The 25,969-nt window shown below is 45.1% G+C and overlaps 2 protein-coding genes across 6 annotated transcripts in view; both read right to left on the bottom strand.

Annotated features, from left to right (window-relative positions):
- Window positions 1-1,041: 1,041 nt before the first annotated feature.
- soat2 (sterol O-acyltransferase 2) lies at window positions 1,042-16,269 on the bottom strand. Of its 4 annotated transcripts, none has more exons than XM_023795456.1 (16): window positions 16,156-16,269; window positions 14,121-14,274; window positions 13,192-13,250; window positions 12,667-12,806; window positions 12,420-12,473; window positions 11,238-11,345; window positions 10,448-10,733; window positions 8,875-8,950; window positions 8,428-8,512; window positions 8,107-8,152; window positions 6,467-6,596; window positions 6,074-6,171; window positions 4,968-5,066; window positions 4,280-4,415; window positions 3,607-3,752; window positions 1,042-2,227 (listed from the first exon to the last, which is right to left on the bottom strand). In XM_023795456.1, the coding sequence occupies exons 2-16, from the start codon at window positions 14,233-14,235 to the stop codon at window positions 2,171-2,173; spliced, it is 1,635 nt and encodes a 544-aa protein (XP_023651224.1). In that variant the 5' UTR covers window positions 14,236-14,274; window positions 16,156-16,269; the 3' UTR covers window positions 1,042-2,170. The 4 variants fall into 4 exon arrangements, with proteins under 4 accessions (XP_023651224.1, XP_072571580.1, XP_023651222.1 ...); XM_072715479.1 differs by having other exon boundaries at window positions 14,142-14,274; XM_023795454.1 differs by lacking the exon at window positions 1,042-2,227 and having other exon boundaries at window positions 3,013-3,752.
- Window positions 16,270-18,310: 2,041 nt separating this feature from the next.
- Window positions 18,311-25,969, bottom strand: part of kif5ab (kinesin family member 5A, b) — a 28,687-nt gene continuing 21,028 nt past the window's right edge. For both annotated transcript variants that reach the window (XM_023795450.2, XM_023795452.2), the window contains exons 22-30: window positions 25,720-25,780; window positions 25,380-25,451; window positions 25,071-25,175; window positions 23,679-23,892; window positions 23,038-23,197; window positions 22,743-22,849; window positions 21,553-21,580; window positions 21,216-21,307; window positions 18,311-21,051 (exon numbers count right to left, since the gene is read on the bottom strand). In XM_023795450.2, the coding sequence (XP_023651218.1) occupies window positions 21,229-21,307; window positions 21,553-21,580; window positions 22,743-22,849; window positions 23,038-23,197; window positions 23,679-23,892; window positions 25,071-25,175; window positions 25,380-25,451; window positions 25,720-25,780 (826 nt within the window). In that variant the 3' untranslated portion in view covers window positions 18,311-21,051; window positions 21,216-21,228. The remainder of the gene's footprint in view (window positions 21,052-21,215; window positions 21,308-21,552; window positions 21,581-22,742; window positions 22,850-23,037; window positions 23,198-23,678; window positions 23,893-25,070; window positions 25,176-25,379; window positions 25,452-25,719; window positions 25,781-25,969) is intronic.

Here is a 25,969-nt window from a genome sequence, read left to right as displayed (position 1 = left end):
TAATTAAGCTCCCATAAAGCAATGATACAGATGCATTCTGACTGGTTGTGTACTCTACCTCAATCCATCTTCCAACCACTTATCCTTAGCAGGGTCTTCCAGGAAGCGCGGGGCACAGGACAGAGGTAGCCCACAGACAGGACCTGTTCCCTATTAGCTACTGGGCTTAATTGCTTGCCTGAAACACTGAGGTCAGAGAATCCTTTGCGTGGCCATGGAGACCAGGCACATGGGGCCCTGTTGGCTTCCTCTGAGGTACCGTGGTTACAGGCGGGAGCTTCACCATGTCCATGTATTCCTGCTGTCTGGAGATTGGTCTCCAAATACTGCCGTGAGAATATGGGAGGGAAAAACGAGGTTGAGAAACGGGGAATTCTGAAAGTAATTTAGGTGCCAAGCTGGAAAAGAGGGGCGTCGTCATGAAGACACCAGACAGAGCTGGAAGCCTCTTTAAGGTTCACTGCATCCTCCAGTGTCCCATCCCTGCCACCCTACATGAGACACAACTTCAAGGAAGGATTTTGGCCCCCACCTGTTCTATGAAGGGACTGGCAGGTTGAATGGGAATTCTAGAAGAAGGCTGAGACGATGACTGGAGTCGTGCGGAGGGAGATGGAGAGAGAGTTCTGGAAACATCCAGCCAGAGGTAGCAAACCCACAGGCTGGTCAGGGGGACACGGTACCAGCAGGGTGTCTCACTGTGATTATCTGACTGCTGTGGTGCAAGATTAAATTAGGGGGATTAAACTAGGCTGGGAAGCGATATGTCTGCAATGTCTGTTTGGCGCTTGAGAGGTTCCTGGAGATGTTCCATAGAGACGATTCTGATGTTGTGGATACAGGGTCCCAAATTTATCTGCTGTTGCTAAGCAGGGATTCTTAGAGGACAAGCTGGACTGTTTGTTACTTCTAGCACTTTCCGTTAATCCTTTACCAGTCATGAATGTTTATTTATTGGTGATCTTTATTATAGACATGCTGCTAGAGCTTAAAAAGAGTGAGGCCTGGAGGATTAGTTAATGAAGAGATGAAGAGCAGCAGTGAAATATTCCTGTTGATTTATTAGCAAAAGGTTAAGGTCATCTAATAACATAAGTCAGAGTAGATTTATATAAACAGTCACACGAGTGCTGGCAGCGTATTTTGGTTTGGTTTAATGGATCTGCTGAGATCCAGCACAGTAAATAACAGACAGTAGGATCTTGGCAGATGGAGCTTTAAATACTGACAATTGTTCTTTGTCTTTAGAGAGGAGTTGGGCTGAGTCATTCTAAAACTTTTAAAAAAGAATAGTACTTATTCTACAGTCTTTGTATTTTATTGTTTTCTATGTCAGTATTGATTTTGGGTGAAACCTTAAGATCATTCCGGCTTATCCGGTAAAGCCAACTCAGTAGTATGTTGAATGATAGGTACGGTCGTTCTGTAACACCGGGAAAACGTCCATCAGCTGCGGAGGCTTCACAGTCAGACATTCCCTCAAAGCTCTGAGAGAGGAATCTGATACAAAGCTGCCAGTACAAATGATATAGAAATGATAGAGAAAACAATCTGATATTCAAATCTACTGCCAAAAGCAACCTCAATCCCAGCAGAAACAAAGCGAACCCACCAGGAATTTTTAGGAATATTCAGAGAAGAAGGGCAGTTGGTCTCTGGATCGAAGATAATTTAAGATATTCTGTATTTATCCCAGGAGGAAACTCCTTAGTGCTGCTTCATCTTATTCATAATAGTTTATACTATTACTTTGCTGAGTAAATGGCTTCATCGTGGTGTAAAACGGTCTCCAATAATAAATGCATGTTAAATTATACATTTCCTTTAACTGGAAGAGTATGACAGTAATTGCATCCCATAGCTGGAATAGTGGAGTTAAGATAGATGGATTTGACAGCAGGAAATGAACAAAGCCTTTGGGAAAGTAAAAAAAAGCAGAACAACTAATAATTTATACCATTTGGTGGTGTAATAATTTATAAAACGTACAGAAAGATTACAAGCGAGTTTCTCTTACATATCCAGCCCTTCCTGAGCCACCCTGTTCTGTTACTGTGCCGGTTCTCTCTGCCACTAGTGAGGCATGTGGGTTTCGATCTGCCCTCGGACCCGAGCCGGCAGGTCAGGGGTGGATCGCTGTGTGGTCGCTCTCTTAGTGGATCAGGTAACGTCATGCTCCGTAGCTACAGGACCAGGACCGGGGTATGACCAGCTCCCAGTAGCTCCTCTGTTACACACACAGTATTTATCAGCAGGTTAGTAGCGCAAACTGACATTTAACACCAAGTTAGTGCAGGTTTCGAGACCACAATTTAACACCTTTCTCAGTGGGTGGAAAAATTACTACTCATACCAGTGAGTGGTGAAGACGTGTTACTGTCTGCTGGTATGTGGAGTTAGCATTAAGATAAAATGTAGTTCAGAGCAGTTTTCCATTTCTGTTTTTTTATGAAGGCCTTTACAAACCAGACTCTCTCAAACTCCTCAGCTTCTCTGATACTGGTTTTAACCATTGTGTATAATCATTAATCTGTTTTAGCTGTGAATTAGCCCTAGTCAAATGAAGCCTCATGAACCATTTGCTGTATCTTTTGACCCCACTAGAGGGTGCTCTTGGCCTGCTTTGGGGTATGCATTGAGCCCTTTTTTGAATAGACAGTACAATCTATTGGGGTCAGAAAATACAGGAAGGGGTTCATGAAAGATAGATCAGTATGAACATATGCTGTGTTACTAGGAGCCCTTACCAAGGGAATGACCTGCTGGGCCAGGATGTACAGCTACACATTTGTGTTAAACCACTTCCATTCAGCTAAATCTGCACTGCAGACGGGGGGAAGAACTTAAGAATTTTTGCTACTAGCCAACTGGGTTAGATAAGTAAAAAAATTACTTGCTTACATGAATGCTCGCTAGCCCACAATGTACAATGTAATGTACAATGTACAAAGCAACCAAAGGCATCACATCTATAATAATAATAATAATAATAATAATAATAATCATAAAAAACACCAAATGCAATTGATCAGGTCCTTGAAGTTGATTGGCTAATTGGGATGGGTCTCAAACTCAGATTGGCTAAGAAGACCCTGCATGTGTCATCACTTCAGTGAATTTTTAGACAGGCAGGGGTCTATGTACTTGTGTCTAGAGATTAATATGCCACAAAATTTTGTACTGGCAATTCATATAAATTACTAACCTCAAGTGAGTGGGCAAGCTGCATTTCCAGCCCTGACTGCAGACTTTCTGAAACAGCACTTGGGCAGGTAATGGTACTGGGCAGGTTGTGGGAGTGTCTGCATGAACCTAATGCTATTATTATGTCTCCCTGTGTGCCAATATTGCATTTTCACTAAGCTAATTAGCTACAACTTTTACCCACAGTTGGGTACTCAGTGACTGTGACTATTTATACTCAACTGGCTGGTTGAAAAAAAATCTTTTTACTTTCTGGACCTCAGATGTTCACCTCCACCATTCATAAACGTGGGTATTTTACCAGAGCAGTGTAGGGTCAAGCACCCTGCTATGATACAAGAGCAGGTCCTTGCTGGGATGGCTGAGAAGGACGGTGGACGGATCGTGTCGAGCAGTACCCACCCCTGCGCGCGGGCAGTGTACCTGCGCATACCACTCGTGGCAGTACAGGCACACCTGCACCCCCTGGCCGATGAACAGGCAGGTCCACATGATGACGTTCCACACGGGACCCTTACGCTTGTCGTTTAGAGTGAAGTTGAACACCACTGAAGGAGGAGGAAAGGCTCAGTCAGTGCACAGGATCCCAGCAATCCAGGCGGACACACAGTATCCTAGTTAGTGTTGCCTTTAAAATAGATGCTGGATGAATTCATGGGAGGTTTCTATAAATAGCTGTGATGTCATTGCATTTGTGCGGTAAAAAAAAAATCTGTTATTAACAACACATGCATTTTTGTTTGATAAAAATTATGACATTAGTAAAACATTGCTATCAGATTAATCATAGTACAAGAAGTGTAATAATATTTTCAATAAAAAACACAGTTTTAAGTTCATTTTATGTGAAGGGCTTTATTCTCAGTTGTCCTTTTAAGCCCGTTGTCATTAAGTGACCACAGATTGATGTCTTAACGCAATCATGGTGCATTAGGCGCCCCGGAAATCGACTAATGAGCAGCAAGTGGCCAAACCCAATATCTGTGGGCCTGTTCGCCTGCTGCATTTATTGATGAAAACGGCAGAGTCGCTTTGGGAGGCCCAGCGGAAGAGCGAGGAGGGTCGTCGGCCTCACCTCCGATGACGGCAAAGAGGCAGAACATCACGGGGTAGAAGAACCCAAAGCAGAGGGTGAAGACGTACTCGTGCACCACCGCCGACATGAGGAACACGGACAGCTTGGCAGTGGTGCGGAATTTGCGTCTGGTCAGCTGGAAGAGGCGGGACAATCAGATGGACAAACGGGCTTCAAAAAATGGTGCATGTCACTCACACGCTGCTTTAAGCTGGTCTCCACTGCTCACTTTACTGGTTCCCATAAGGAACCCTACATCCCTTCTGCTGCTCCCACCATTACTGCCACAGAGGTCAGATGTTAATTAGATCAAGTGGAAATAAATATTTTTCTATTGAAAATACATGGGTTAAAATATTCTCAGACGTAAACAGATAAAGTAGTAGTAAGCAGTAAGTATAAATTAAGTAGTAAGTAGTGAGTAGTTACTTTAAAGATGAGTGAGTGCCATACAGAAGCATGGCAGCTGTCACTACCAGTCATTTTCCGGATCCAAAAATCCCAAATAGGTTCAGCAGCCAAAACTAAAGTGTAAAAATCAAGCCGGAGGTTTCTCCAAAATTAACTATGTGAATTAATACTAATTATATAATATTGTTGCTTGCATATTGTGGTGTGTGGCATTCTCTTGATATTACCAAATGTGAGAAAAAGTGATGTGACTGATAATATAGTGACAGTGACGTACCCAGAGGAAGTCCTGATAGTAATAATAGTAAAGCCAGTCGTGAACCACCACATTCCACGTTCTATAGTAGTTGGCAAAAGATGTGGAGTTCCACCAGTCCTAGAAACAAGAACAGGCACACATATCAACAGTGAATGGAGGGAGCCCCCCCCCCCCACGCTGAGGCAGATCTGGGGTAATGAGTCACCTGAGTTACGTAAGCCTGGACCATAAGCGTAAAGCCAACATAAGCTAACTCAAACCCTCAGGGGCTGCTAGTGGACAGGAAACAGGTTTGAAATGAGTGTTATGTGTAAATAACTGAAGATAACTGGAAGGTTTATTTACTTCAGGATGGCAACCAGATCCTACTGACACAAGGATGTAGTGAAGAACAATCAGCAAAGGCAGCCATTTTGGCTCTTACACAGTGCAGGAAAAATGACATGGACGGGAACATAGTTTTCAGTCTCTCTCTGACACCCTCTCTGACATTTCTCTCACTCCCCCCTCCCTCTCACCCTCACTGGCTTTGGAGAAAAAAGAAGCCTGTTTTATTTCAGTAGTAATTAGTAGCCGATTATAGGTGAGTGAATGAACATGTCATGTGACTTCACCCAGTCCCTGGGAATGTCCAGGCACACCTATGGCAGTAATGGGCGGGCCCAAGATCTTCACTGGGGGAGGGGAGGGGGACTTGTTGATCAGGGGGGGGGGGGTACGCAGATGATCCGTTGTTTAATGAGCGCCTTCATTAAAACATTAAGTTAAATTAAAGGGACATCCTTGGTGATTGTCCTTTGGGGGGTATGACCCACAAATGTCCCCCAGGGTGCCAACCCTGCCACATAATCACCAAAGAAGGACTGAACACAGACTGTCTGCAGTTTTGTCAGTGAAGTGCAGACATACTCTAGTCCTCAGTCTCTTTGTCCATGTATAACACTCACTCGAAACTGACGTCTTTAAGCAGCTGTTTATCTTTCTCACGTGCCGCTGACTTGTGGGCTTTAAGAGCATAGCCGGAGATGTAATTCTTAGCCGTGAGGTGGCTGGATCTGAACAGATCTGGCAGGGAGAGTGACAATTCTGAGAAAGCGATCGGTCAGCAGGGGGCGCCGGTTCACCTTGTAGAACATGCGGTCGGCAAAGCGCAGCATCTCGGCGAAGGCGTTGAGCCAGCAGTGCAGGAAGGCAAAGAAAGCCAGCAACAGGATCAGCATGCCTGCAGCCAGAGAGATGGGGAAAGTCACCCAAAACGAGGCCGCAGAGACCTGAAGGGGCAATAAACTTGGCTGCAGAGACCTTCTGAGATGCAGCCATAACTGAGCTACACAATCTAACCAAGACCGGTCATGCAAAAGTTTCTTTAGGTTGGACTGTCGGTTCAGCAATTTATTATCAACATGCAGAACAAGAACACACACACACACACACACACACACACACGGTCCCGAGAGCAAGCGAGTAAGATGTAGTGCAGAGGGGCCGCGGAGGTGGTCACATGATCGTGGCGGTACCTGGCAGGGTGGCGTGGAACAGCGAGAGCACTAGCGTGCGCGTGCTAAGGGGATGGTTGTTCTCGTTCATCAAGACAGGGATGCAGAGCCGCACGAGGATGAAGTAGAGGTAAAACAAACAGCCCAGGACCTGTCCGAAGAAAGGAAACACTAAGGGTAAAGCTATTCCTCGGATGGCGTCACTTTGCAAAGGATGGCAAACAGTAACCATACTCACCAAAGTCTGTGAGTTCGGAAACCACTCGGGTAATGTTACAGTGCAATGTTATTTAGAATAACTACAATTTGAGGTCAAGTATTTCATTACTGTACACAAATGCGTAAGTCTTAAATTTACTCCGCAATGATTTCCTGGTACTCATCAGTATAAATATTACTGCACACTACCACAGGGGGGCGCCTATTAATATGCATAGGTGTGAGAAAGTATTTGCTCTGTCTTAGAATTTTTCTGCATGACTGCCTACTTTTGACACTGAATGCCACCAGACCAGTGCTAAATATCGTCTCAAAGGGAAAGTATGCAAACAAATAACACAATGTGGATTATTCGTTCTCTGAAATGCAGGGTTCTTTACACTATACCAGGGTGGCCAGTCTTATCCGCAAAGGGCCGCTGTGTTTGCGGTTTTTCGCTGCAGCTCCCTAATTAAATTACTAATTAGAGGACTGATTGGCTGAAGAGTCCTCACACCTGGGGTTGAGCAGCTGACCTACAGGTTATCCCAAAAACCTGTACACACACCGGCCCTTTGCGGATAAGATTAGCCACCCCTGCAGTATACCATTAATGAATTTTTTTGGTTTTCCTTTTTTGGAGTGATCTTGTTGCACTAAAAAAGTCCCATAACCTTACTTTTCAGTCACATAAGGAATTTAAGTCTCTATTAATGTTATACTGTTTAATCAGACCAATTAAAATGGTTTGGCAGTAAGAGAATACAAGATGACCTCTGTATAATGTAAAGAAATATAAAGCAATATTGTCATTATGAAGTCATAATTACTGGCCTTTAAATTGCCAGCTTTTGAAATACAGCCAGCAATATAATTTTTAAAAGAGAATGGATGGGTAATGGATGGATCCCTCTTTTAATTTTGCTACATTGTTACAATATTTTACATCAGCAAATGGGAGCTAAATGCTTCTAAAGAATAATTATGGCTTGCAGTGGTCCTTGAGAGTGGGTGTTGATATTAGGAGTAAAAATAGTTTTAACAATTGGGAAAGTGTTATTGAACTGGGAAAATGAAGTTGTGTGCCAATTATCCCACTATGGTATTAAAGGCCAATGTAATTTGGATTTCATTAGGACTGGTCAGTTCAGATTGAGGATGATGGCTGGTGTTCATATAGGTGAAACTATTAGTCCTTTTATGTGGATTGCATGAAGGAAGATTGTGCTTCATACACAAAGTTTTTAGGTTTGATTAGACAAATAGGTGAAGCACTGTCTAAGTTCAAGTCACTTTTCTCTTCAGACTCTATCAGTATTCTACAAAGGTGACCAGTATGAAATGTAAGAGTTCTGCTCATCATACTAGCTACTCTACACAATTAATGATAACGGGAGGAATATTTTGGCTCGTGGTGCAAAGTACTTTAAAATTGTGCGGAAGATAATAGGTGCTTGTCTTACCTTAGCAAAATTGACACCAACATAGTTCCATCTAATATACGGATTCCTGTTATTGTGGAGAATATGATCTTTAGACACATCATGCGATAATGACTGCAAAAACAGCACTACTAGTGCCACTACAAATAGCAGTAAGACTAATGATAATAATCGTCACAATAAAAGGCAAAGACCTTTGAGCGCAATTAAGCGATTGGAAAGTAGGACAAATGATAGCACTTATGCACCTTTGACACGGCAGTGATGCTCTGTCAGTAACTAGGTGTTTGTGACCTTTTCGTGCCGCACAGGGCTGTGATTGTGATTCTGTCACACTCTCACCTGGGGTAGGACTCTCTGTAGATGAGAGTGGGGCAGAAGAGGAAGTAGAGGTAACTGGAGAAGGTGGGGAGCCTGGGGTCTTCTCCTGAGGTGCGGGGATAAGGAGAAAACGAGGCGGCAGAGTGAGGTAAAGTACTGCACCCCCGTCAGAGACCCGAGTCCTCCTGCAGTTTGTAGCACCAGATTTTGAAGACTGTGCAGTGTCTTGTGGTGTTTCAGTAAAGGTACAAAGATTGCAAGCATTTCAAATTACCCTGGACCCAGAATCTTCAAAAACAAAAAACATCTAAATTTTGTAGTATGAATAATAAATAGCAGACATGATAGGGGTTAGGGACACAGGCTTGGAGCCTCAACTGGTCCAATAAACCATGTAAATCATTTATAGCAGTAAATTGGTAAAATTGCATGGTTCTTTGGAAAAAAAAATATAATAAATTGCATTACCCCCCTGTGGCTTGTGGTTCATGATCACTGGAACATTTTCCCGTATGAAGGAGTAGCTCTTCATCAGGAATCTGACCTGAGTGTGGGGACAGAACCAGTTGCTAAAACAATCAAGCTGAAAAACCTTGACAATCTTATGGCAGATGCATATCTAACCATTATCAGTAATAGCTGATCCTGTCACAGTGACCAAGAACCTTTTCTATGAGGCCAAAGGGTAATTCAGCCAAGGCCTGTCCTTGAACCCTGAGAAGAACCTGAAGCTCAGATAAAACCCAGTTAACCGCAGGGGCGTGGCACCACAGCACCACCCGTGAAAACTTAGCACCAGCCCAGATACACACTCACAGGAAGTCAGCTTTTAAGCACTCTGCAAACACACCAATAAGAAGGGCTCTCGAGTTTCATCAGAAGTTTGGAGTGAGATTACATTAGGGGCGAAGCGTCTGTCTCACGGTCAATGCGTGAAACTGGAGAGCCCTGCATCCCCAACATTGCTGGGGCACCTGCTGGTGTTATGCAGGACTGAATTTTTATTACAAGGGAACTAAAGCGTGAAATCGTCGTTAAGCAGGATCTATATATAGCCGGGTATCTGCCCAGTGCATTCTTATTAGCACACTCATAATTCTTGTCCTTCACTGCTTTTGTTGTTTATCTCTCTGTTCGCTCGCCCTTTGGAATACCCCCGAGGAAGTATCTACGCAAGCCTGCCTCGTTCCTTCAAGGTTCTTTTTGCTGGGAATTAACTAATCTTCACATACAGTATGTAATGGCTGTTCTTGAGCAAGCAGAATGAAGCCAGGGGACTTGGGATAACAGAGATTGCCAACCTGGCGGCCATTTTGAGGACAACAGAACAATGGGGGTGTTCTTAACTACAGTAACTTAGCTTAGATATGCATCACTGGGTTTGCTGTCTCTCTGGCTCTTCTTTAACCTCTTCTGACATCCTGCTGAGTTTAAATCAGCCTGTATTAGTGACTTTATATCCTAACAACTTCCTAAATAAATTCCTTATATCTATATACTCAATAGCAGGGGTGGGCAATCTTATCCGCAAAGGGCCAGTGTGTATGCAGGTTTTTGGGATAACCTTTAGGCCAGCTGTTCAAACCCAGGTGTGAGGACTCCTCAGCCAATCAGGCTTCTAATTACTAACATAATTAGGGAGTTGCAGCAAAATCCTGCATATCCAGCGGCCCTTTCTGGATAAGATTTCCCACCCCTGCTCTATAGACTATACAGCCATTTTTATACACAGTGTCTCAGGGGCTCAAAGGTAAGTGGACAATTGACTGAGAAGCTGTTTAATGACCAGGTGTGGGCTGTTCCCTTGTTATTTCATCAACCACTTTATTGTATAAAGGTGGCTGAAATGCCTAAACGGCTCATATGTTCTTTTTTGTTAAACCCCTTTAATTATAGCTGAAAGTCTACGCTTCAATCACATCTTGATTGCTTCATTGCAGATCGATTGTGGAGGCATACAGAGGCAAAATGATGAAAATTGCGTCATTGTCCAAATATTTATGGGACCTAAGTGCATGCGTATGATTGCATGCACACATACCTGCTCCAGGATAATGATGAACCGGGAAGCAGCGGGCAGCTGGTGATGTATCACCACATAGACGGGGAACACCCCCAGGATGCAGCTCTGTGCAGCCGCCAGAGCGACACCACAGCCCACGGTGAGCACCCTTCGGGGAGTGCCGGCCCCATGGTAATGGCTGCCCCACAGGGTAAGCGTGTGGTACGGCCCAGCCAGCGTGTAGCTGAACATGATCATCCAGGCCCAGAGCACAGTGGGCAGCTTGCCGAAGGCGTAGAACAGCAGGTCGAAATCCAGAACAAGCCTGGGGAGGTAGAACCCGGTCTATCAATGCACATTTGGCTATTTTAGATTATATGTGTGCAGACATGACTAAATTGTTTAAGTAAATCTAATTATGGGAGAAATGAGACCTTGAATCCCAATAATGGGCAGAGGTGGAAATTTCAGGTCCAGAAAGTACAAATCCAGACCGTGACTTACCTTCAACCAACCAGTTGCGCATAAAGAATCACAGTTACAGAGTATTCCACTGGTTGGTTGAAGCTAAATCACGGTCAGGATTTGTACTTTCTGGATCTGAAATTTCCACCTCTGACAGTGGGTGGGATTACTGTCCATTGCCAATCATTACCTCTGTGAGAACTAATTGGGAAGCCAATGGGAAGTCAGTGAGAGTGCACAACAATTCCAGAGTTGCCATACTCATCATTATCTAGATTACTCATTTCCTGTTTCAGCCCATCACCCTGTTCCAAACCCACCCGCACACATACACACTCACACTCAGTGCCGGTTCCAAACACACCTTCCCTGGTCAATGTAATCCACCGCCAAGGTGCTGATGATGAGGAGCAGTAGAGCAGCGATGAACATGTGGTAGAGGGTCCGGATGTGATTAATCTCAAACAGCTCACTGCAGGCAGGAAACATGGTTCAGGTCCCACACTGCTTTGCATACAACTGCAGGAACCAGTGGCCGAATTTCACACGAACTTTGCGAGCTGCATGGCAGAGTAATATGATACTCTGGGGGAATCCGAAACAACAATGGTCATATGTTCAAAACGTGGATTTTATTTGACATAATTCAGTTTGCATCCCTTTACTGGGAAAGAGGAAGGAAGATGGATGGATGGTGGATAATTAAGGAAAACTGTTTTTTAGAAAAGTAACTCTCACTAAATGAGAAATTAAGAGCCATCATCCATCCATCCATCTTTTAAATTCTAGGCAGCACTGGATGGGATGCTGTTCTATATATATCACCGATCAGTCTAACTGCACGTCTTTGGACTGCAGAAGGAAACCAGAGAACCCACACAACATGGAAGAAGAACAGAAGGTAAACTCCACACACACGCAGCAGACGTGGGAATCGAACCCCAACTCTGGAGGTACAGCAACAGTACTAATGCTGAGTACTGTACCACCCCTCATGGGCACAAGGCAGGGAACAAGCCAGGGAACAAGCCAGGATGGGGCACCAACCCATCACCGGGCACACTCACACACCATTCACTCACACATCGTTCACTCACACACCGTTCACTCACACACCGTTCACTCACACACCGTTCACTCACACACCGTTCACTCACACACCGTTCACTCACACACCATTCACTCACACACCATTCACTCACACACCATTCACTCAGACAGGCATCAACTTTCAGTTCATTAAATTAATCCATCCATTTTCCAACCCGCTTATTCTACTGGGTCACGGGGGGTCCGGAGCCTATCCCGGAAACAACGGGCACGAGGCAGGGAACAACCCTGGACTGGGGGGCCACACTCACACACCAGTCACTCACACTGGCACACCTAAGGGCAATTTAGGAACTCCACTCAGCCTCAGCATGTCTTTGGACTGTGGGGGGAAACCCCACGACGACATGGGGAGAACATGCAAACTCCACACACAGTTAAATTAAAGACAACATAATTTCCTTGATCAGGAAGGAGAATTCCACTGTAAACTTACTCAAGGATTGACTTCCGTTCCATAAATACTTTCCCATGCTCCATCCTAAGGTTTCTGTAACAGAACAGAATATGAACAGCTTGCACCACTATTCTCCTATGTGTACATGTGGACAGCTGAGGTCACAGTTTAGGTATTGCTCTTAACAGTTGCTTGGATACAGTGACATACTTGGTTCCCATTATGCTCTGTGGTGTGACCACTATCTGAGCTACTGTATAGTGGCTGTAGTAGCGTTAGCCCATACCTCCCGCTCCTGCTGACGTTGGTGGTGCTGGGGAGTACGGGGTTCCTACGGGAGTAGGACTCCGCTGACTCCTTCATGGCCCTGTCCAGGAGGTCACTGAGCTGGCCCTGGATCTGCTCCAAGAGGTCGGCCTTCACAGCCTGCGTGCAAAAGCGGTGAGATGCTCACGGAGGCTGGACAGCCGGTTTCACAGTGCTGGCTTTACGGATGCCAGCCAAGTGCTTTTCCGGTGTCTCTGCCAGTGCGACGGGCTCTCAGAATTTCCGATTGGGGGCTGTGGTGCATGGTGGCTTTTGCTCAGAATAATTTTTGAATTAACAAAGCTTAGTTGGGTTGTTGAAAAAGAAAAGATCAAGATCTAGAAAATAACTAGTTTTAGACATTTCATCTACCAATACAGACAAGATACAGATCCTTCACAAGAGTCATAGACAGTTTTCTGTGAGTAAAAGTATTTGCACATCTCAAACAACAAACACGTTACACAAAAAATGTTAGTCTATTGTAACACAACATAATCCTCACCTCTATATGTCTCTTCCACTGAATCAAGTCATGTGCTTCAAGGTTTGTCTGTTCCTCCTCTACACAGATACATGGGCACAAAATCATCTACAGGATAATCTACGACATCATACATGTTGTGATCCACAAGATCATCCACGACATCATTACATGTTGTCACCCACAAGCTAATTCATGACATCATACATGTTGTGACCCACCAGATCATCCATGTCATTTTATGTGTGGTAATCCACAAGATCATCTATGACACCATGCATGTGGTAATCTACAAGACCATCTATGACATTATGCATGTAGTAATCAACAAGATCATCTATGACATCATGCATGTGGTAATCAACAAGATCATCTATGACATCATGCATGTGGTAATCTACAAGATCATCCACAATGTTATGCACACACAGAGGTGATTGTAGGTACTCTGAAGGCCCAAGGCGAAAAAACTCCACGGGGCCATCTAACTACCCTGCATGGTAAAATGAATAATCATTATTTTAGCCTAAAGTCAAAATTAATAAGATCAACACAGAGAATGTAATACACATAGGTCCTTTATTTTCACTTTTGTGAAAAGCAGAATACTCAAATGAGCAGATTTGTCCCTGTAACGTACTATGCAATCGGATGCCCTTAGGGACCCCTTCCCAGCTCGGGGCCCCAGGCAATCACCTCACTAGCCTGTCCTGTTGCTATGCCTCATCATACACGTGATAATCCACAAGCTCATCCATGACATCATACATATTGTGATCCACAAGGTCAGCCATGACATCATACATGTTGTGATCCATACAAGATTATCTACAGTGTCATAAAATCATCCACATCATCATAATGGAAAAAAAGAGTACAAACCACGAAGAAAGGGATTTGATTTTTCTGCACACTCAGTCACTTATCTGGCTTCACCCTGACACGAATACCTTCCAGCGATAAGGGCTCACCCACGTTCTTGGGCTGGCTCTCTGAGCCTGTGGAGTTGCTGGGGGCCCCTTTGTCCCGATGACGCAGTTTGATTTCCTTGCTGGGTGTTGCCATCGCATCGCTTAATCTCCTGGAGGATGATGCTTGTATCTACTGAAGAAAGAGATTCAGGGTCAGAGGTCAGGCCGTTTGCCACGTGTCAGGGAAGAAGCCCCATCATCACAGGAGTGACACTGTGAAGTAGAGTGACACCGCGGGAAGTAAGCAGAAAGGTAGCAGAGGACACGGATGTCAAACTGCCATTACAGCCGTGGCATCACTGTGCTAATTCATCGAATACACAAACACCACACTGCACATAAATAGTCTATTGGCCTGTTCGTCTTCAAACAACATTAAGATTAATTAGCAGATCAAGTACACAAAGAGGTATATGGAAGAAACAACAAGAAAAATATCTCTAAATGAACTGTCTTTCTCGGGTCCTGTTATTGTCATAGCGACGTGGGATTCAGGCCTACAAATAGCAGGCTTGTGATTTGCCCAACGAGCGTAACGGCCTCAGTTGGATCTTTTTGTGAGTGTCCCTTAAGGTTACATCTGTTTCTGTGAATCTTAGCATTTTTGTGGCACAGCTGGACTCTACACTGGAGACTTTGGATGTGTAAATATATATTCAACTGAACTAAAACAATAAGTCTACATACATCCAAGGACTTCAACAGTAAGACTGTCAATCCGAATTGCTCATGGGCAACAGAATTCACATTTTATATGAAGCCTGAATTTGATTTGAAATAATATAATTAATTTGAAAGCAAACTCTACTTTTAAGTATATTTTAAAATAAAAAAGAAACCAAACATTTTATTAAGCCATTTTATTTTGTTTCATGTAACTGCTTTGGAATCAGCTCCTAAACCCTTCCAGAATTTCCCTTGAACATCATGATATTTACATAATTTTTATATGACAATATAACCTCTAAGTACCCTGCCATCTCATCAGAAACATAAAGCAACAGCTGCAATTCGTTAACATTACAAGAAACGGCGAGCATACTACCTCCAACTACTAGAGGGTGCAGTTGCAGTCTTGTTCGGCCACTTTGGGAAATGATGACTGTTTATTAGTGTATATGAGTCTCGTTTGAAACATGACCTGGTTGATATATGCAAGTGCATAACTTTGGGTTGAGCATTGGTGGGGTTGAGGTCTCCACCCTTTTAAGAGGGTCCAGGGGGTTGTATTGGCTGGTTTTGATTATAGGGGGGATACAACCCCCACCCCATCTCTCCATAATTTATGGCCATGAGTAAACGCCACATATGGATTCTAATTTCTGAAAACTACTTTTTTTATCTGAATAAATGCTAACAATTTTATTTGAATTTATAGCTAGATGTAAGTCTTTGAGTCAAATGGTTATATCAGAAAGTCCCCTCCCTACCCACAAATATATCACTCACCATAAGCAACCATTTTAACATGTTCTATGACTCTATAAATGGCCCGTAAACTGTAACTCTAACCCTACAATTGTCAAAAACTCAATGAAATTCTAGCTAATAAGTGTCACAACATAACTCTCATAATTGTGTAATGAAACATCCTCAAAGGAAGTCATCAGTTTCACATTCTCAGTTTACCATTATTATAACAACAGTAAAGTCTCGCAGTGCTGCCCACAGTCCTTATGTTTGTTGTCCAAATTTTGTTGATCAATATCTTAAAAAATATTCTCAGTAATGACCATATTTACCTGTTCTTGGCACTCACCACCTTTTAAACAGAAAAATGTACGCTTTATAAACACAAATAACCAGAATAAATTTTGTTTCCCTGACTCTGCTGTCCGTGTAACACCTTCATTTGCTACAGCTGGTTTTATGATTCTGTGTTCTCCGCGAAACAAAAAGCAGCCAGAGTAATGGTCTGTCATTGGACCGTTTAATGCAGGAATCCGTCTCAAACCACTTCTTGGTGCTTAGTTCAGATGTCATATATAATTACAGGCAGGAAAATGTTACTCACATGTGAGTTTTTCCTTTCTTCTGTGTGGGTCACTGCAGGACCTTGTGGAGACGTCAACCTGAGATACACGATTCGCAGCTCATCCTGAGTCATCCTGAGTCATCCTGACATTCTGCGTTCTCTTGAACTCTGCCCCCTCCCCTCCCCACTTAATCAGCTCATGACTTTTGCTCTACCTGACTCCTAGTGTTGCTTCCAACAGCAGATCTAAAACAGGTTCAACCTCCCTGCTGCCTGTCATGGTCTGCTTGCAGTTTAAGTATGTCCACATATTAAAATAATTTCCATTGATAATCTTTTTATGGAAATCATTTGGCTGTTACTGTCACCTTGCTCTTCCAGGACTGAGTGTCTGAACCCCACTTGCCAGCTCTTTGAGTGGAGTTTGCATGTTCTCCTGCAGATCAAAGACATGCAGTTAGACTGACTGGCTTTTAAAAAAAAATCCCATAATGCACCTGTGCACCCTGCAGTGGACTCGTAGCCACTCCTGTCCAGAGCGTACCCCTGCCTTGCCCTGCCTGAGATTGGCTCCCATAACCCTGACCAACATAAGCAACTAGAAGACGGATGGATACACATTTCTAATAAATGGGTTTATCATACAAATGAAACACACTATATTAGGTCAGGTCAGGTCAGGTTGGGGAGCATATGCTGATGCAGCACCACACGGCAAAACTCCTCAGGCTCCCCAAGACAGATCCCACCCTTTGGAAATGACCATCCATCTGCCGCAGCCAGGTGTTACGTGAGCGTCCCCTTGGCCTGGTCCAGTCGCTTGGGTCCTCAGGGAAACGCGCCACATGGCCGTAGTGCCGTAACTGACGCTCCCTCACAATGCAGGTAATGTGCCTGATTTGGGACTCCTTCAGCATCTGCTCATTCGACACACAGTCAAACCAACCAGCAGTACCCAAGGATTCTCCGGAGACACAATATGGACAAAAGTTTTTTATGACACCTGACAATTACACCCACAGGAAGTTTTATGACATCCCGTTCTAAATCCATAGGTGTCAATATTAAGTTAGTCCCCCTTTGCAGATCTAATAGCTGCTGCTCTTCTGTGACGGCTTTCCATGAAATTTTGGAGTGTGTCTGAGGGAATTTTTGCCCATTCACCCAAAACAGCATTTGTGAGGTCAGGCACTGGTATTGGACATGAAGGCCTGGCTCACAATCTCTGTTCCAGTTCATCCCAAAGGTGTTTGATAGGGTTGAAGTCAGGTCTGTGTGGGCCAGTCACGTTCTTCCACATCAAACTCACCCAGCCTTGTCTTTATGAATCTTGCTTTGTGCGCTGGGGCACAGTCATGCTGGAACAGAAAAGGGCCTTCCCCAAAATGTTCCCACAAAGTTAGAAGCATAGACTTGTCCAAAACGTCTTGGTATGCCCCATAATTCATAGAAAAACAGTCGTTAGAGGCAGCCCAAGTTTCCTCTGCTCCAGAGTCCAGTGGCGGTGCGCTTCACACCACTCCATCTGACGCTTGGCATTGCGCTTGGTGATGTGAGGCTTGCATGCAGCTGGTTGGCCATGGAAGCCCATTCCACTAGGCTCCTACTGCACAGTTTTTGTGCTGGAGTTAATGCTAGAGGAAGTTTGTCGGTAACTTTCATGCACTATGCGCCTCAGCATTCGGCGACCCCATTTTCTGGCTTTTCATGGTCTGCGACTTAGTGGCTGAGCTTCTGTTGTTCCTAATCACGTCCACTTTGCAATAATACCGCTTACAGCTGACCATGGAATATCTCCGAATGACAAACCTGACTGCATGGCTGGGTGCTTGATTTTAAACACCTGTGGCAAAGGATCTGAATAAAACACCTGAATTTAATGATTAAGAGGTGTGTCCCCATAGTGTATGTAGCGCAGTGACTATATAATGTTCAGTTTTGCGTTTGTATTGATTTTCCTGTCTTTAGACTTTCATAACCAAGTGAGGCTAAATGACACAATATCCACCTGTTGCACGTGGCCAAAAAAGATTTTGAATCTCCTTTAAACCCCTGCTACATCGATAACTGGTATTTTTGTGCAAATGCTACTAGAGACCCCAACCTTACCCAATCACAACCACACTTACCTATTTTAATCTTAGAATTAACCCCCACAAACAAGTGAAAAAAGATGGAAGCAGAACTCCACATGTTTTATGCAGACAGGATCATTTTAATGAAAGTGTTTCTCCAGTAATCGTTTCAATTTTTATTCTCAGCAGCTACAGAGTTCTGTCGCACTGCATGCACTATTTTACACACTTGAAAAAAAAGAATCCATAAATAAATACACAAATAAACAGACGCAAAATTATATTCCTCACTGCTTCATCGGCACTGTTTAAGCCTATGCTTCATGTTTTTTTTTTTTTTTTTTAAAGGACTACTATATTGTGCCGAAAACATGGCAGGAATATATTCGAAGAGGGCAGACGGCATACGCGGACTGATACACAGGTGGGCATGATTTGTCCCATAAAAACATACCAATGACATCTGCGTGAACCATATTTGCTGCCCCCTAACAGTCCCTATGGTGATTGGACTGACAAAAGGGCGAGTGAGCTGCAAGTATTGGGGGAGGGCGAAGTCTTCGTGATGAGCCCGCTTTTGTTTTTCGTTTTCCAGTCGTGGTCCTATGCTAGATGGCAAACGGCTGTAAAAGGACCAGGTGTGTGTGCACGCACACACACACGCATGCACACACACACACACACACACACGTGAACGGCAGTCAACCGTCACCAACATAACCGCGGCTTTCAGAAGGCGGTGACCTTGTCTCCATGTGACGGTTCTCAGGTAGACTGGGTAGCTGACCTTGGTGGCGCTGGAGTACCAGAGGTGGATGCCTTGGTCAGGGCAGGATCTCCAAGCCTTCCAGACTAACCTTTGTGCTCCATCCTCCCCACCCTCAGCCGTCCCCTGGCACACTCTCTTCCTGATTGGCTGATCAGGAGGCCGGTGGAGTCTGCATGGGGGTGGAGCTTTGTGGGTGGATAGGGTGGAGCTGGAACTGATAAGGTTGGCTAGGAAGAGCAACTGGATCCAGGCACCAGCTGGTCCAGGCCATAGTGACATTCCAGATCCAATTCCCGCCCTTTCGGACAAGGGTTCGATAAGTTCTTGCAAGTCTCTGTACTGTATGCGCACACACACACACACACAATCTTTAAAGTATTTAGGGTTCTCCCTGTCTCTTTCGGGGCTACTCTCCACTGCTGTCTTTGTTGCCATCTAGCAGTGCAATATTCTATTTATTTAATTTAACATTTATAATATTATAAATAAATATCCCATTTTGTTAAATAAAATAAAACATATACAATTCTGTCAGACTAAAAGCAACAGATGCAATACAATATAATAAATACAGCAAACCATAATATATGTAAACATAAATCAATATTTAAATACAGTGAAGTGTATAAAAATAGTTGCTACATAATTACTGTAATTTTTGTCTTTCCTGTGTACATCAGTAAAGTAACAGCTTGACATACAACATACTAGCTGGGGGCAGTAAGACACCAACACAGAACCATCCAACCCAAATCAGATATATATATATTACAATTCAGAAATATTTATATATGTATATATGTATTAAAATACACAAACCAAAAAAAAGCAGAGCCGATTCTTTCTATGGTGGTACTTTCAATTCATGGCTGATGATATATATTCATAGTAGTACGCAGAGGCATTGAGTGGGCGTGGGTGTTCATTTAAGTGCAACACCTACAGCCAAGCCCTGCTTCAGCCGGTCACTGTAAATCAGCCCGGGAACCAAAGCAGTATCTGTTGGAAGCATGTGTGCATAAATAGTCAAGCCTGTGGTACACTGCTCCCCCTGGAGGTAGGAGGGCGAACTGCACCCAGAGGAGGAGTATGCCATCCAAGGGTGGGATAACCCGCTCCACAAGGGGGCTGCCGACACTGATGGGTCCCTCACTGCTGCTGAAGTCAGACCCATCACAAAAAAGCAGAAGTAGCCTCTCGATGCCCAGTACGCATGTTCTGCAGTAGGACAGCAGTGAACCTATCAGGTCATTGTTTTAAGCGTCAGGCAATGATGCTAACAGCCTTAAATGAGTATGTATATACACATATGTACATATATATGTATACGTAAGGTTCATCGTCGTGTAACTGAGAGGATGTTAATAGCTGTCGTACATTAAGGCGTAATGGAGCCCCGGACGTGTGTATGTGAGTGGCCCAGGGGTGGGGGGGCGGGACGTGGCCAATGGCTGCCCTCAGGTGCGCTCCGAGACCTGGGGCACAGCGATTAGGACGGCGTAGCAGTACCAGTACCGGGGCTACATCCTGCTCTCAATGACGTCTATCCGGATAGAAAAAGAGCCACATCCAAGAAATAGAAAAGCCCATCTCCTCTTTAATGATGAATAATGTTCCTTTTGTGTTTGTCGTTTTGGGCCCGGTCGCCGTGTTCCTCGAGTTCTTGGCGTCTACGCTACGGTTCTACGAAGCTTAACAGAAAGGGAACCTCACACAGGGTGGGGTCATGAGATATCACACAGATCCACGCCAGGGCATCTCCCTCGGCGCACAGCACTCAATACAACCACACACTTACAACCCCCCCCCCCCCCCCACCCTGCCGGGGGGGGGGAGGACGGGAGCACGGGTTAGCAACCTGCGCTAACCTACAGCCTTCACCACAGCACCTAAGCATACATTAAGTGTCCTACTAAATATTAAGTGTGAAGGGAAGAGGAGTTACTAAGAACAGGTTTACCGAGGACAGAGACTAGAGAAAATGAGTCTGAGGGTGGGGGGTGGGGGATGGGGGTCTGCCAATGTCAAGGTCAGGGGGAAGCAAATAAGCAGCATGCGGAATTATGGGAAAATTCTGGAACGAATGGGTGCCTGTGGGGAAGGAGAGAGAGAGAGAGAGAGAGAGAGAGAGAGAGTGTTACATGACGCGTACAGTAGTGCCACACTGCACTCCAGCCCCAACACCCCCAAGTCCTGGTTCCGCACATTAAACCCAGCGGCACTAAGGCAGTGGCAGAAGGAGTGACCCTGCTCACCTGCTCCGTGCCATTAGCTGGCGGCGGTCTCCTGCTGGACGACGTACAGCTTGGCCGGGTCCTCAGCTTCAATCCCGCAGGGTACCTCACTTCTGGATATAAACACATACTTAGAGGGCCCACTAGGGGGTGCTGTCAGCACCGGCGACTCGCAGCGACGGCTCAGAAGGCATCGGCAGCTCCATCTGTCTTCAATGTTATCATTAATATTTATCATAATTACGCTCATTATCAATCTCCAGCCTCTAGCTAAACGTCAGAGAAACACAGTGCCTAAATACTACGGAATTATTATCACTATGGTATTACAAATGTGAACACGTGAGGTCTGACTCACCTGTTATCATTGATATCTGTCGTATTTCCTGTCAAAGAAAGAGAGCGGAGGTGAGGAGTGGCCCCATATTCGTCACGCAGCAGCGTGAAGGAACCTAACTGCCACAGCTGTGGTCTCATGGAGCTGTCAAGCTGTCAACCAGACCGAGTACGAACCTGTAAGGCGCTTTCACCTCTCACCTGCACCAAAGACCCGACACAATTAGCATCCACCATCTCCTCTCTTTCTGTCTCCAGGCACTTTTGGATAAAAACGTATTACGGATGCACCTATTAAGCAACCAATCAATCACTCTATTAACTGGCTCACACCTCTGCTCCAAAACTGTGGGATTTAATTATAATATACAGCCTGTGATAAGCTACACTGGCCCAGTACAGGATGAGCAGCCGGAAGATGGATGGATTTTTAGTGTTATTATTTCTGTTATTATTTCTTGTTGTTTTTATTGCATGCCTGAGTAACTCCCCACTCTTTGGTTCAACTGTATTCTGTTCATATAATGAATCTCATCTGACTGCACTGATTCTGGGTTGAAATCACACCTTATCACGAGCGTCGTGCCGGCGGATGGCAAACAACCAAGCCGTGAACAAAGCAGAAGGAGAGAGATGAACGGAGCACACACCCATCCTGCCCCCTGCTGGACCAACAGGAGCAGTTCTCTCCGTCCCCTGTGGCTCTCTTTACTGCACTAATTATGGCATCAGATCTAACAAGACCCGGCCCACACTGTCTGAGGGCGAGGAAGGCCGAACTTACATTACTCTGCTCCTCCGTCAAAGTAATATTTATATTAATTATAAAATTTACATATACCTGTAGGTGAAGCCAAGTAATAACTTGAATGTATGTGCCAAGCTTTTCCAATTTAAAGGAATTATTAAAAAGAATATATATATATACACACACACAAACACCTATATAAAAATATACACTGCACATATCTATGTAGAACTTACATTATTCATCAATGAATATATTTATACATACAATATACCAGTGTTTGCCAACCTGCTCCGTGGAGACCCTGGGACAGTCCACGTTTTTGCTCCCTCCCATCTCCAGATATAAATATTTGCACGGTATAGATTGAGAGAGCTGTGAGCGCAGGTCACTATGGAGAGCGTGTACATCAGCCGGCCACATGGTGGCAGAGCTGTGCTGGCCGACTGCCCACAGAGACTCACCGTTGTCCACATTGAGCTGGTAGGAGTTCATAGCCTCTGTGGTATTCAGCACGGGGCGGCTGACCTCTGCCGGCAGTGTGGGCAAACGCGGAGCAGAGACACTGTCCCTGCAAGGACAGCCAGCTCCAGCATTCACCAAGTCGTCATTATCATCATCGCACGCATATTCATGTGGGGAATCCATTTACACTAACACAGCGGTTTATATGAAGTAATCTCTGCAACCAGTAAGCCTAGGGTGGAACAGAGTAGAAGCGGCACAGTCATTTAGCACAGTGGTGTGTCTGTGACTCACATGGCGTTCTGGGCCGGGGCGGGGCTGCAGTGGGGGGCCGCGGACTGGGTTTGGCTCTGGAAGAGCACGTTGCTGAAGGTGATGGGATGGTCACTGCTGCGCATTAACACCGGGTTGGTTGGGGAGCAGGCCGGATAATGCCCAGGTCGGATGGGTTTGGCTGGGGGGGAAGAGCAAACAAGATGGGGTGAGGTGGGTTACTGTCAAACACAAGGACTGCACAAGGGCCAACCCCCCTCCCCCAAAAAAAAAAAAAAACTTGTGTAGTTATACTGTGCGGAAAACTCACATAGTTATGTTTGGGTTACATGAGCCTGTAAGTGTTCCAGAAATGCGTGGAGTAGTTATGTTAGTACCAAGTCTCTGGTTAACCTTCATGAGGACATGTAGGTGCACCAGAAATGCGTGGAGTAGTTATGTTAGTACCAAGTCTCTGGTTAACCTTCATGAGGACATGTAGGTGCACCAGAAATGCGTGGAGTAGTTATGTTAGTACCAAGTCTCTGGTTAACCTTCATGAGGACATGTAGGTTCAATAGAAATGCGTGGAGTAGTTATGTTAGTACCAACTCCTTAGTATGCAGTGGCTGCAGTTCGACAGTCACGCTAGTTTGTGCTTTCTGGTGTGCAGGGTCCCCTACCGATCTGCACGTTGGGCCGCCGCAGCGGGTGCTTGGCCCGCATGACGTCCTTGATGCGTTCCACCTCCTGCTGGTAGCGGCGCCGGTCCTTCATGGCGCCCTCCTTGGCCTCTTTCAGTGCACCCTCCAGGGCCTTAACCCTCTCAGCCGTAGACCGAAGACGTTTTTCCAGTTTAGGAAGCTCACAACGCAGATCTGCATTGTCACGTACCAGCTGTGGAGAGCGGGGTGAGGGGGAGGAGGGTTAGCAGCGAGGAACGCGCTCTGAGTCACGAGGACGCACTACGGCAGGAAGAGGCGAGGGGCTGCATAAGACCCCCCGCCCAGTCGGCATCCTGGCCCAGCCATCTCCAGGGAGAAGACAAGGGCAGCTCAGCAGACACGGTGACTGTTTCCGGGCTGACACTAATGCACTGCCATCTTCACTTCCCAGCTCCAGTGCACCTACGTGCGTCTGCAGCTTGATAGCCAGCATATCGAATTTTTTTGCTGCAGCTGCGATCCAGAGTGATCGATACCAAATTAAATTTTGCTGACTTTTAAGAATTAGATCAGTACTTAAGGAGCAGCAAAAACATGAAAGGCAAAGAAAAAAAGAGAAGGGTTAGAAATCAACGAGAGTTTCTCAAGAGTGAAAAACGTGCACGCGGGCACGCCGAACAAAAGCTGTTTGATCAACCCCGCGTATGTAAAAGAACACTGCCATCCTACAGATGTTTGTGTTGCCATATTCCCTATTCTCTTTGATCGTCATCCTGCCATGCGGCACAAACAAATGATGATGACAGACAGGTGATGAACGGGGGAGAAAGAGTCTGCAGCTGAAGTAAAGCTGCCTCACCTGCAGGGGGCAGTCACCAGAAACAAAAACAACACTAAGACAGAGGACAATGAGTACAAATATTAAGGAAAATGAGAGGCACCCCACAAGTGGAAGATCAGGCACTGCAATATGGAGAGGAAAGTAGTACCCGTTTGATTTGTCTGCATTTTGCACAAATGTAATTATACTGACGCAGGCTGAAGAACATGCAGTCTCATTCTTTCAGTAATACTCGTATACATTTCCTCAACACACATATACAGACATGCACACATACAGATATGCTACACTGCAGCTAAGTGCGTAGAGGTAGATCAGGAAGCTATGCATGCTAAACAGACGTACACTATATCGGGTGCTACACCTGGCATGCTCATCAGCTCAACAACAGGTGGCGCTGTTTTTCAGTGAGCCTAAACCCACTGGAGATGGGATTCTGCTGGCCCTTCAAAAATAAAGCTCTCCTTGGTGTGGAGGGCTAAAGGTATATACTACCCACTGGGCAGGTGAAAGGCTGGACAGCAGAAGACCGGAACCTAAAGAGTCCACCCCTGTATCCATGCACTGACCTGTTTGTGAACCTTTGTAAGCTGGTCCAGGTTGTTCTCAAGAAAGGAAATCTTCTGCTTCTGGGTGGTAGACCCCCCACTATCATCAGGTTCCATCTCTGAACTCTAGTGGGACAAGTGGAGACCAGAATTAACTGGAACCGGACTGGGAGGGAAGCTGGGCCCTAGATGGCAATTGTTTTGCTGATAATATATTTTTTTCAGAAGTTTACCTCTTTTCCTCATATGAATGAATTACTTAAAAGCACCTTGTACCAGCACAGTCATAGATAAAAATGAAGAGACTAACTGATCGCTCCCCAGACTCACTCTTTTGACTCGAGTCGTAAGGTCTTGAACAAAAAGCTTGCGCAGATTGTGGAGGGTCTGGAGTTCACGGGCCTGAGGGATGGAAAAAGAGCAATGAGGCGGCGATCACAGCAAGAGGATGAGAGAAAAATGGAGGGAGAGGGTAAGAAGGAGAGAAAAGGAGAGGGAGAGGAGGAAGGAAAAAGGGAAGGAAAAGGAGGGAGAGAGAGAAACAAAAAGAGAGAGGGAGAACCAGAGGGAGAAAGAAGAGGGGAGGGAAAAGGAGAGAATGAGAGGAAGAAGGAGAGAAAATGAGAGGGACAGAGAGAGAAGTGGGGAAAGCAATATCAGCGTAACTCACCACTGTCTCCTCGAGCCCTTTAAGATCCTGCCTGGATTGTTCGTGGCGCTCGTGAAGAAATCTGACAATGCAGAAATTGGAAAAAAATTATTTCCTGTTCACATTTTATAGGTGTTTTTCTTGGCACTAGTTGAGGCTCAGTAGCATTATTAAGCTCAGTGTCAGTGCTGAGGCTCAGTAGCAGTATTAAGCTCAGTGTCAGTGTTCAGGCACGATAGCAGTAATAAGCTCAGGGTCCACATTCAGGCTC

This window comes from Paramormyrops kingsleyae, chromosome 8, assembly GCF_048594095.1.
Source record: "Paramormyrops kingsleyae isolate MSU_618 chromosome 8, PKINGS_0.4, whole genome shotgun sequence".
Lineage (NCBI taxonomy): Eukaryota > Metazoa > Chordata > Actinopteri > Osteoglossiformes > Mormyridae > Paramormyrops > Paramormyrops kingsleyae.
This window is presented reverse-complemented; position numbering and strand designations above follow the sequence as displayed.

What these genes read in the sequence shown, in the direction of transcription:
- soat2 (XM_023795454.1), bottom strand. Translation starts at nt 14,235, where the DNA reads ATGGCAACACCCAGCAAGGAAATCAAACTGCGTCATCGGGACAAAGGG. An exon ending in TACAGAGAGTCCTACCCCAG is followed by an intron (nt 8,153 to 8,427) that starts GTGAGAGTGTGA and finishes CCACAATAACAG; the next exon opens with GAATCCGTATATTAGATGGA. An exon ending in CCGACCGCATGTTCTACAAG is followed by an intron (nt 5,067 to 6,073) that starts GTGAACCGGCGC and finishes TCTTGTTTCTAG; the next exon opens with GACTGGTGGAACTCCACATC.